The 12475-nt window shown below is 41.5% G+C and overlaps 1 protein-coding gene across 15 annotated transcripts in view; it reads right to left on the bottom strand.

Moving 5' to 3' along the window:
• ATF7IP (activating transcription factor 7 interacting protein) overlaps positions 1 to 12475 on the bottom strand; it is a 116162-nt gene that overhangs the window by 43928 nt on the left and 59759 nt on the right. For 14 of the 15 annotated variants that reach the window (XR_012674098.1, XR_012674099.1, XM_075153208.1 and 11 more), the window contains 2 exons: positions 5008 to 5097; positions 532 to 677 (listed from right to left, as the gene is read on the bottom strand). Coding sequence is in view for 13 of the 15 variants with exons in the window: in XM_075153208.1 (XP_075009309.1) it covers positions 532 to 677; positions 5008 to 5097 (236 nt within the window). In the remaining 2 variants the exon portion in view is untranslated. The remainder of the gene's footprint in view (positions 1 to 531; positions 678 to 5007; positions 5098 to 12475) is intronic. The other variant, XM_075153183.1, reaches the window with a different exon arrangement.

Below are 12475 nucleotides of genomic sequence, written 5' to 3'. Positions count from 1 at the left end.
CGAAGTTACAACACACACTAGCTAACTAACTAACAGAAGGGGACAATTTTTTTTCTTCAAGACCACAGGTTTCTTTACATGCCAATGGTGCAATCAGACAATTAACAGCTCTATAAGACTGTGCAAAATGCTATGTTGATTGCACTCGTTTGGAGACAGACTTTCTTTAAAGCTAGGCACACAATAAAGCGCATCACATATAAACATTTACCACACTGAAATACCTCCTTTGCTAAGAATCTCCATCTATAATCACATGAGACTTAAGAGTTTAAATATTTAAGACATTTCAAATATAACTCTTGCAGCATAGTGTTCAAATGATATTTGGTCTCTTCTTAAAAGTAGGGCTACATAGGACTTCGTATGAATTAAGCCACCTTTGTTATTTGAATTACATCCAATTTTCAACCACAAAAAAGAGAAAACGTTTTTGGGGCAAGAAGTGTGTGGGAAAGGATAGCTAATTAAAGATGGTAAGACAAGTGACAGGTGACTGTCTGCCATCTTCGCTCTACACCTCCATTCTACCTTTTGTAATTTTTGGTCAACATCCCTTCTGGCTGTAATTTTCACTTGGAGTTCTGCTTCATAATCTTCTCCCATGTACCGACGACGTTTAGAATGAACACTGTCCATGTCCTCAGATTTGGAACGCTTTCTCCTTGACACTTCACCTGGAACAATTAGATACAACTGCTTATAAGGAACCTTTGAAAAAACAGGTATGTGCAGAATGTCGTGATTATTACGAAGTTTCATTTGTCCCCAGTTCAAGCTTTTTCATCCTAAACTAGTAAGAACACCTTTGGAAAAACAAGATGTTTGATGACATCAGAGCAGAACAACAGTCCCTTTGGTCTCTGTACATTGCTGCCCTGTTAGTGAGTTCTGCTTTGTGATTCATAAACCACTGCCCCCAATGCAAAATGACTCTAGTACCCCCATTCCCTTCTCCAGAACTTGCCTCCAGTTCTTCCTGCTCCTATCAGCACCATCCTACAATGAAACATGGCTTCTGAGAAGTAAAACAAAACCCTTTTTTGAAAAAGGAATCCTCTTCTCAGGACTCCAGCCAAATAAAACTACAGCTCATTCTGCCTGTGTCAGCAATGAACTTTTTTTTCTACCTGTCACAAAGTTTTAACCTGTACCTCCAATCCTTGACTGAAAAAACATTAAAACCTTTTTCTTACTTCTTGGGTAAGAAGGAAAGTAAAAATCTAACAAAAGAACAGGCTCAAAACAGAACTATATTATAAAAGTCATTTTCATCACAGTGATGAAGCACAAAAGAACCAAAGAGACCTCATTCACTCCTCCAGCTCCTGGCACTGTATCCTCTAGAGATCCACATGTAAAACAACAAGCCTAGGTAAACTATCAGGAAGGGAAGCTACAGAGCATACTGTGGGTACCTGACCACCGTCAAAACACCAAAGACCACAGCCCCCAACCCCTCCACCCCAAACCTGAGGATGGTACTGAAAGACAGAATTAGTAGTACATCAATGAAGACTCACTGGAGACTGAAACAGCATAACAAATAGTTACTTTCCACTGCCATTTTTTCTTTATTTGTATTATATACACTCTGTGAGTCATATTTCTAACTCCACAAATTTCTTATAGTCCGATTTTTTTGATGGTTAGATTTCTGATGGCTTCAGTCTGATCTGGTTTTCTGGTGGCTTCTGATTTTTTTTTTTTTTGAGTTGCATTAAAAATGCACTAAGGTACTAAAAATTATTAAAAGGTAATATTTTAAAATCTGCATGACAACCTACGTTATTTTTAAAAGTTTGTGAAAGCACAGGTCCTCAAATTTTAGGTAAGTTTTATAGGGCCACAGGACTCTTCATACACATTTGCAGAATGCTGAATATTTGCAAGCAATATAAATGTCTAAGGTACGAGTTTTCCCCCCCCCCTCCCCGAATGACAGTAAACAGTGGAAAATGAAGGGAAAGAAGAGCTACATCTCCAGCTTTCTTCCATCCACCAGAAAAACTTGTAAAAATAAAATACAAAAAAAATTTGAATAGTTAGAACACTATTCCCAGACTAGTGAAGACAAGTTTATTAGGATCTTTCATACAACTCTTTCCTACTCCCAGTCAGGCTCTTTAGAAAAAGCCTAGCCACTGAATAGTACAAGTAGTAGTTTGTAACATGCAAGAGCTACTTACATATTTAACAGAACATGTTTAATGTTCAGGTAATTTGTTCTGAAGTAGATGCCACGTCTAATTTTACTGCAGTTAGATTCTCTTTGAAGAGCTTCAAGGTGCTTGCTACTAGTGGAAAGGATATCTAAAGCAGGCTGTGACTTCTAGGAAACTCCAGCAGCTTCTAGTGAGCTGCGTCAGCTGTTCTTGATCAAAGGGTGCTTTGTGCTTATGTTCCAGCTGATTCCTTATGGAGGCTCAAACACCCTTTCAGCAGGTACTAGGGAGAGGCCTATATTACTGCTGGGCCTAGAGCGCAGCTCCCAGAGAGCAGCTAATAAACACAGGACTTGGGTGCACAGAAGGGAGATGTTTCCTGCACTCAGTAATGGTGGTGATGTGCCGCATGGTGTGGTCTCCAGCAGCCACTGGAACAACTCTCCTGGTTATGTCAGAGCCTCCACCCAGACTGGGCTATTTTGGGGGAAGATATGGCTTTGCAAGTCTTTGGCTGCAAGGATTTATCTAGGGCCTCCCATTCTGGCTGAGGCTATGGCAGAGGGAGACGAGCTTCCTGGCTACAGGAGGTGCAAACTAGTGGGAGAGCTGTGTTGCCAAATTAAAGGAGCTATGGGAGGAGATCAGGGGATGGCACAGCATCAGAAATGATGAGAAACAAATTGACTGGATATACTCCAAGATCCTGCAGCCTCAAGAACTGCAACCCCCAGCTATACCAAAGGAGGTACAATCAGAGCCTGAGCTTATCCAGATGGGAGATGGAGACTCCCATGATGACAAAGGCTGGAAGCATCAGGACAGCAGCTCCCACTCTGCCTGCAGATGTACAGGTCAATGACAGATTTGGTTCAGTGTCCTTATAGCAGATATGGGGCTGGGAACTGTGCCCAGTGAAATGTCTGAACTGGCTAAGCCTGAGCCATGCAGTAGCACCATATATTAGTAGCAAGTGACTCCCTGCCTGCAGGGGGTGGAGGCCCCCCCATCTGCTAGGAACAGGTGACCTATGAGAAAGATAAAGGCACAATGTGGGTGGGAATGGGGTTAGGAAAGCCAAAGCTCACCTTAAGCTGAATCTGGTGAGGGACATGAAGGGCAACAAGAAGGGCTTCTACCAGTACACCAGCAGCAAAAGGAAAACTAGGGAAAATATGTCCCCCCTGCTGAATGAGGTAGCGGAGCAAGTGACAAAGGACACAGAAAAAGCCCAGGCACTTAATGTCTTCTTTGCCTCTGACTTTAATGAGAATAATTGCCTTCAGCAATGCCAGCTCCCTGAGACCAGTCGGGCAGTCTAGAGCAAAGGCAGACTTGCTCTCAGTGGAGGAGCACTGAGTTAACATTTAAACAAACTGGACATACACAAGTCCATGCAAGCCAGAGGGATGCACTCCCAAGTGCTAAGGGAGCTGGCTGAGGTGACCGCAAGGCCATAGCCTTGCAATAGCGGCAATAGCAGAAAGTTCCTTTCCTCTAATCTTCAAAAAGGGCAAGAAGGACCCAGGGAATTACAGGATGGTCAGCCTCACCTCAATCCCTGAGAACGTGATGGAGCAAGTAATTCTAGAAATCATCTCAGAATGGATTTATCATGGGAAAATCATGCTTTATCAGCCTAATAGCGTTCTATGATGAGACAACTGGCTTGGTGGATGAGGGAGAGCAGTGGATGCTGTTTATCTTGTCTTTAGTAATGCTTTTGACACCCAAAACATCCTCAGAGACAAACTCATGATGTATGGTCTAGATAAATGGACTGGCTCAACTGTTGGGTTCCAAGAGCTGTGATTAGTGGCGAAAAGTCGAGCTGGAACACATCACTAGTAATGTACACCAGTGGATGACACTGGTACCAACACTAATATCTTCATTAATGACCTAGATAATGGGATAGAAGGCATGCATCCTCAGCAATTTGCAGGTGATACGAAACTAGAAGGAGTGGTTGCTACACTAGATGGTTATGCTGCCATTCAGAGTCACCTTGACAAGCTGGAGAAATAGGCAAACAGGAACCTCATGAAGTTCAACAAAAGGAAATGCAAAGTCCTACACTTGGGTAGGAATAAACCCATGTAGTACAGGTTGGGAACTGACTGGCTAGAAAACAGCTTTGCAGAAAAGGCCCTGGTGGTCTTTGTCTGCACTAAGTTGAACATGAGCCAGCAATGTGCCCTGTTGGCAAAGGCGGCCAACAACATCCTTGGCTGCCTGAGGAAGAGTATCACCAGCAGGTCGAAGGAGGCAATTATTCCCTCCTAATCAGTGCTGTGAGACTGAACCTTGAGTCTTGTGTCCAGTTCTGGACTTCTAAATACAAGCAAGATGTGAGCATACTGGAGAGAGTTCAGTGTAGGGCCACGAAGATGTTTTACGGACTGGAGCATCCGTCACATGAGGAAACGACAGCTGGCATTGTTCAACTGGAAAAGGCGGTTAGGGGAGATTTTATAATGTGTGTACATTACCTGATGGGTGGAGAGTGAAAAAGACAGAGCAAGACTCTTAGTGAGTACCAGTGAAAGGACAAGATAAATGGATGCAGGAAATACAGGAAATTCCATTCAAACATATCAAAACTTTTTTACTGTGAGGGTGGTCAAACACTAGAAGCAGAACACTGGAAGGTTGTGGAGTCTCCATCTGTGGAGATACTCAAAACCTGTGTGGACATGGTTCTGAGCAAACTGCTCTAGCTGACCTGGTTTTGAGCAGGGGGTTTGGACTAAATAATCTCCAAAGGTCCCTTCCAGCCTCAACGATTCTGTGTTTCTAACATGTGCCACCAGTAAAGCATAGTAGTTTTAACATTACGTACTTCTCTCTGTGTGTTTCTCCTCTTCTTTGTGGGCCTCTTCTCCTTCTTTATCCTCCTCACTCTCCTTTCTTCTTTCCTCTTCCACCTCTTCTACAAATAGAAGAAAAAAACCCATGTGTTACTTATGCTGACCTACAAAAGTCTCATAAGAGTCCTATTTTGACTAGCGAACTTGGAATACTTATGAAAAACCATGTCGGGGAAGGCAAGAGAAGTAAGTATGACACAGAGGGAATGCAGAGATGAAAAAAATCAGAGCACACCTTCAGAGCAAAAATTTGAACTACCATACAACACAGTAAGATTCACTTCTGGATTTGCTTATCTTTAAAATCAACAGAATGCCTCAAAGTTACCTCTGAAATGAAATGATCTATTTTTAATGTAGTTAAAGGTCTCAATAAATTATTTTAATTTATTTTTCACCTAGGAAAAAAAGTATAAAAATTTCAGTAACAGAGTACTAATATGTTTCTCTATTTATTTACAATTGTCAAATTCATCCATAATCTTTATGGTAGAAAAGGCCTAGATTCTTCTCAACAAATAAGAATTTTCCTTTCTTACTAATACAAAGTATTACAATTTAAGACTAGTCATTTAAAAACATACAGTTTAAGAAGTTTCTAAATAAAGAAAAATCTGAAGTGACACCCCCCAAATGCACACAAGTTAAAGTGAAAAATGCTAAAACTTCCTGAAAACTTTTATTATATGTTTCATGAACTTCCATTATGTGTTTTGTACAGGCTCTATTTGCCACCTTCTGTGCTTGCTAGATACAATATCAAACTATTACTTTTAAGATTACATTAAAATCTACCCAGAATATAGCAGAACAAGTCAGCACTGTTATGCACATCTCGATCTGTACACTTCTCCAATCTCCTATTTTCATTTTGTTATTACAGCAGAGTTTACTAGCTTTTTTAGAGAAAGTTCTGGCTGCAAAGATATGCTTGATGCTCTCTTAACACTAAATTTTCTATTATGAAGAAGATTTGAGTAATTTAAAATAAGTCGCCTAATAAATCAGAAAAAGGAAGGAGTCAGAAAACCAAAAACTGAAATTACGAGATTTTTCATTTTGTTAATTTATGCAAGGAATAATATTCATACCACATAAATTCTTCAAAACCAACCTGATTTATTTTTAAGGTAATAAAATGGCATAGGGCCAATGCCACCTGATTTTTAAGACTTACAGATAAGCTTCATGTATTTAATTGTTATCAATAAAGTAAGACTCATTTACCTAAGAATCTAAAGGAGAGTCATTAAGTTCAAGAGTACTTTTTCCACAGTGTACAGATTTTAATATTCAACTGAAAGATACAAATATTCCATGAGAAGATACACATACCTAGAATGTCTTTATCATGTCACAAGTTCCAAAGCTGAGCTTTTTGAGTTCTATGTTGAGAACAAAGTAATTTCAGGGATCAGGAAGTCCCTTCCTTACAAACTTCCATCACTCTATGAACGAATTTAGCTTGTTTAACTAAAAGAGGTTTAAACACGATGCCCAGCTAAACCTCTCTATTTAAGAAGATTCAAACCATAATACAGAGATAATTTTACAATTGGCTATCAGCTTATTTTTCACTGATAAGCTGCGATCTCATTATCCTGATGCTAGACAGGCAGAAGCAATGAATGCAATCCTTTAAAAAAATAATAATTTGATAATATCATTAAGTTATCACTGTACTTATCACATACTCATCTTCATAATATTTGCTGTGGATCTGAACACAAAGGTGTTTGTGGTTTTGGTTTTTTTTTTTTTTTTTTTTTTACTAGGTGTTTGCCTGTCGCTAAACCATTGAAAATACCTTTAATTATTTCTATAGCTGCAAGCATTTAGATCTGCTTTGTAATCGAATGGATGCATATTTGGATGTCAGTTCTGCCAAAATATACATGTAAATGTAAATAAAAACAATAAGTAAGCCTAAAAGCATCTGAACAGTATTTGCAAGTTAGTCTGGACTGCACAGTCATACTCTCACTATTCCATAATCCTGTAACTGCAACATTCTCCTTATAGATCGGCTAGAACTGATATGCACAGACAGCAATCACAAGAAAGTACAAAAGCATAGCCTTTCTAAGTAGTGAATCCTTGATCAAACTCTACTCAAAGTTATTATAAAACAGAAATACAGATTTTTCCCGTGAAACATGACAGGATTTGACTATTTTTGTTTAGGAAGAAATCATAGATTCATATATTTGCAAAGGAATCATCACGACCTAGACAAGCTGGAGAAATGGGATAACAAATGCTTTATGATATTCGACAAGGACAAATACAAAGTTCTGCACCTGGGAAGGGAGAACCCTTGCAATGACACAGGCTAGGGCCTGCATGGCTGGGGAGCTGCTCTACTTTGAGGACTCGCATAGACAGCAAGCAAAGCATGAACCAACAGCGTGCCCTGGCAGCAGAGGAGGTCCATAGCATCCTGAGCTGCATTTACAGGAAAAGTGCCAGTATATCATAGGAAGTGGTTATTGCCCTTTACTTGGCACTCATTACGCCATCTCTCGGTAAGGAGCAAGAGACTGCTAAGGGACTGGGGAACATGACCTGTAAGAGAGGCTGAGGGAGCTGGGCTTGTTCAGCATGGAGAAGGCAAAGCTTAATTGGGACTTAAAAAACAGCTTTTAATACCTGTAAGGTGGCTTTTGAGAAGATGAAGCCAAACTCATTGTAAAGGTGCATGGCAAAGGATAAGAAACAACACAGGTAAGCAGAAACAAGAGATTCCAACTGATAGAAAGAAAAACACTTCCAACATGAAGAGAGTCATTGGAACAGGTCACCCAGAGAGGTCGTCCAGTCTTTCATCAGTGGAAGTTTTCAAGACCTAACTGGATAAAGTTCTGAGCTACCTTGTCCAATCTCACAGCTGACCCTACTTTGAGGAGGAGACTGAACTAGAGACCTTTGGAGGTCCCTCCCAACCCAAACTACTCTATTATTAGGTCACAACTCCTCCTGCCTACCACAAAATATATATATAAAAAAAATCATCAAGTGGTTCAAACACAAAGCACAGTATTCTCTTCTTTAGTTATTTATTACCACATTTTTAGTTGGGGAAAAAAAATACGCAAAGGAGTGGAAGATTACAACTGATGAATCCAGCATCCTTTAATTGGTCCTCCAAAGTCTGTCGGACAGAAGTGTAGCTGATTTCTGGTTTGCAAAATCCAGCGGATCAAAAATGCAGCAGTTGTCTCTTTGTCTGCTACATTAAAGAAACCTCTTTCCACCATACATTCAGCTCCCATTTGCTGAATGGAGCAATCCTTAATCTTCTATTGGATGAACAAAACTTTTATTTTAAGCTTTCCAGTATAAAGTTTGCTGAAATATTTTTTTGCAGCAACTCTCTGAAAGCCTTCCATTATCCCTTTTTGAAGTAAAAACCAGAACTAAAACTATTATTGCAGAAAAGTGGTTTCATCAGTGCCATTTAAATGTAACTTATTTTCCTCTTTGCGAATTCAAGAATTCTGACAGCTAGTTCTATCACAACACAGGAACAAAATTTCATGTTTAGTTGTTTATCTGCCATTCACATGCTGTGAAGTTCTCTTCAAACACTACTTTCTAGAAGACAAGCTGTATTCTTTTAAATGTTAACTGCACTCTTTATTCTTAAAAGGTTGTATTTGGGTGTGCTGCTTGACTTCAGACTCCCTTAACAAAGATCAGTAGCAAGTTCGTTCTCTTTCAAACTATCCCTGGAGGTCATGAAATGCCACGGCTATAGAGAAGCCTAGAATCAAGGCGTCTAGAATGCACTCAAAGTGCTAGCAATTGTGAGAAAGAAAGACTTCAGATTTATTCTGGTAGACATCCTTACCTGGTTAAACTTGAGAGTGTACAGATTAGGTAAAGGAAAGAACATAGCAACAGCTGCACTAGGTAACACCAACAGTCCACCTAATCCAGGATCCTATCTCCAACACTTTCATGTCAACAGTAGATAATCAAGTAGGGAAGAATATAAGGAGGATAAAAGAACATAGTTACACCATCCCAGAAAGCTTCCTCAGCTTTCTGAAAAATTGCTTGTGGGAGACCTCCAGAGCCTTAGGGTTTCTTGAGTGCTTGATAGCACTCAAAAAATTCCTCTTCCACAAAAGACAAATGTAGGTAAACTTTTCGCAGTCACAGTGTTGCTAGCAAGGAGCTCTATAGTTCTCCACATGGAGAACCATATCTTCTTCCACACCTTGATCCTGCCTCTCACTTTTTTTTCCTTTCCTCGCTTTGATACATGAGATTCTTGTAGAGGAAAAGACAGCAAATATCCATTCTCCATACCACTTACCATTTACAGACCTTTGTCACATGTCTCCTCCATCTCTTTTTTCAGGCTGAAAGATCCTACTCTAAAATACAGTCCATCCTTGTCTAAAAGTTCTCTCTCTGATCCGATACGAGTCAGAAAGTGAAGAAGCTGTAGGAGGAGATGAACTCACTGTGTGGAATGGACAAAGAGGGGATAAACTACAACCCTGCACAGACAAAAACCCAAGCCCCACAGTGCAAGGAAATAGGGACAGCTAGAGGCTATATTCAAAATATTAACAAATGGAGATTTTCAAAATGGAGGAGGCAAGAAGCCTGTGACTTCCAGCAACAGAATGAGGACTCCCTCTTTACCTGCAAATCTGCAGTTACTGCACAGGTATAGCACTGATGGAATACATTAAGAGGAAAATCTTCTATTAACAGAGGCATCAGAGCCAGCTGAGTCTGAACCAACCACCTGCATAAAGGAAAGACTGGTGATAGTCACCAGGGACTCCCTCCCACAGGAAGTACCCACCTAGCAACCTGACCTGATGCCTCAAGACATTAGCTGCTTGTTGGGGGCCTGGATCCCCAACGTTGCAAAGGGGCTACCAAGGCTCATTCGGTCCTCAGCCTATTAGCTCTTGCTACTTGGGCACATCCACATGGGCACCAACGATACTACCAGAAGCAATTCTAAGCATTCCGAGAGGGACAATGGATCTCTGCAGAAAAGGCACAAGGGCCCAAGGTGGCGTTATCACCAATCGTCCCAATGAACTGGGATGAAAAAAAGCTCTAGTAAGAGTGCCTGCATCCAGAAGATCAACACCTGGCTGAATGAACCTGCACGCAAGGTTTTCACACCTTTCACTGTGGTAATCTCTGATGATCAAGAACTATTGAGCAGGGACTGAACCTATCTGACAAAGTTGAACAGGAGTTCTGCAAGCAGGCTTGCTAACCTAATGAGGAAGACCTGAAACTAGGCATTGTAGGGAATGGTTGTCATAACCTGAAGCTGAGGTATGGGAGGCAGTGAGGAAACATCTGGGGAACAGCATGACAGGGAAGGTGCTTGCTTGTCCTTTGTGAAAGCATCATGACTCAGGGTTCATCATCTCAAGTATCTGTAAACAAATGAATGCAGCACAAGAAACAAGGGGAATTGTGTGCAGTTTCTACACAACTGCAAAATTATTATTTCATTTGGATTAGAGAGACATGGTGGGACAGCAGAAATGACTACAGCGTTGCAACAGATAAGCATAGTCTCTCCAGGAAAGACAGGCTGGAAAGGGCGAGGAGTGGTTGTGCTTTATGCAGAGAAGTGCCCAGAGCTTTGCTATGAGACAGATGACGAGCCAGCTGAGTGCTTGTGGGCAAGGAGAAGGCAGCAAAGCAACATGGGCAATGTTGTGCTAGGCACTCACTACAGACTACTTGATCGAGGAGAGAAAGTCAATAGAGCCATCTCACACAATCACAGGCCTTAGGACTGACTCACAGGTGCACTTTAACTGGAAGGGCTATATGATTGGGCACAATCCACGTGGTTTCGGGAGTGCGCTGAAGACAATTTCTTGACGCATGCAATTGATAAGTCTACTAGGGGAGATGCTTATTCAGAAACAAGGAAGAATTGATCTCAGACATGAAGGTCAAGAGTAGGTTCACCTGCAGCAAACATGAGATTGTGGAATGAAAAATCCTGCAAGAAGTCAGCACCACGAATATTATCACAGTCCTTGCCCTCAGGACAGCAGATTTCACCTTATTCAGGACCTATTTGGTAGTATCCCAAAGGGAGCTGCCCTGGAAAGCAAAAGGACCCAGGAGAGCTGGGTGTTCTTCAAGGACAACTTCCTCAAAGCACGAGTTCATTTCAATGTACAGAACGTAGAGCCAGCATGGAAGAAAGCCAGCATGGGTGAACAGGGAGCTCCTGACAGAGCTTCAATGTCAAAAAGAATTACACAGGAGGAAGTAAGAGGAATACAGTGACATTGTCCAGTTGTGCAGGAATGAAATAAGAAAAGCCAAAGCTCAACTTGAATTGAAGCCAGTGAGGGATGTGAAGGGCAAAAAGGGCTTCTGTAACTACGATGGCAGCAAAAGGAAAGCTAAGGAAAATTGTGGGGCTACTGCTCATTGGGGCAGGCAACCTAATAACTGAGGACATGGAAAATGCTGAGGTACTCAACTTTTTCGTCTCCGCTTTTCACTGGCAAGTTTCCGTCCTAAGTTCCTGACAGCACAGGGAGAGACCCTGGCAGAGTCTGCACAAGTGAAGTGCTATCCACAGTCAAGGAGATAGAGCCAGGACACACTTTAGCCACGTGGATATAGAGAAGTCCACAAGAACAGATGAGATGTACCCAAGAGGGCTGAGGGAGGTAGGCTGCTGGCATTGTGAGGCCCCTCTTTACCATCTTCATGGCAACCAAGGGAAGCTCCCGATGACTAGAAAAAGGGAAATGTCACAGCCATCTTCAAGACAGTCAGGGAGGATGATTCAGGGAAACTACAGGCTGGTTGGCCTCACCTGACATCTGGGGGAGGTTATGGGAAAAATCCTCATAGGAAGCCATTGCCAGGCACACTAAGGAGAGGAAGGTGACTGGGAGTAGCCAGCTTGGATTTAGTAAGGGCAAATAATGCCTGACAGACCTGGTAGCTTTTTACGATGGGCTCAGAGAATTGGCATCAGTGGTATATAGTCCAGCTGGTGGCTTAGCACTAGACGCAGTCCTCAGGGATCCATACTGGGCTGATGCAGTTTATCGTATTTACTAACGACCTGGACCTGTGGGCAGGATATCACACTTGGCAAGTTCGCAGATACAAACTTGGGGGAGTGATAAATATTCTGTGGGGCATAACTGCTATTCAGAGGAACACTGACAGGCTGGAAAAATGGGCTAACACAAAGTGCAGCAAGTGCAAATACAAAGTCCTGCATCTGGCATAGAATAACCCTATGCAATAGGACAGACTGGGAATTGACTGGCTGGAACGTAACTTTATAGAACATGGCCTTGATTCCTGATGGAAAACAATTTGAACATTAGTCAGCAGTGTGAATAAGTTCAATAGCATTTCAGGCCATATTAACAAGAAATGTGTCCAGCAGGATAAGGGAAGTGATTCTCC

This window comes from Calonectris borealis, chromosome 1, assembly GCF_964195595.1.
Source record: "Calonectris borealis chromosome 1, bCalBor7.hap1.2, whole genome shotgun sequence".
NCBI classification, from domain to species: domain Eukaryota; kingdom Metazoa; phylum Chordata; class Aves; order Procellariiformes; family Procellariidae; genus Calonectris; species Calonectris borealis.
Note: the sequence above shows the minus strand (reverse complement) of the source record. Positions and strands in the feature narration are given on the sequence as shown.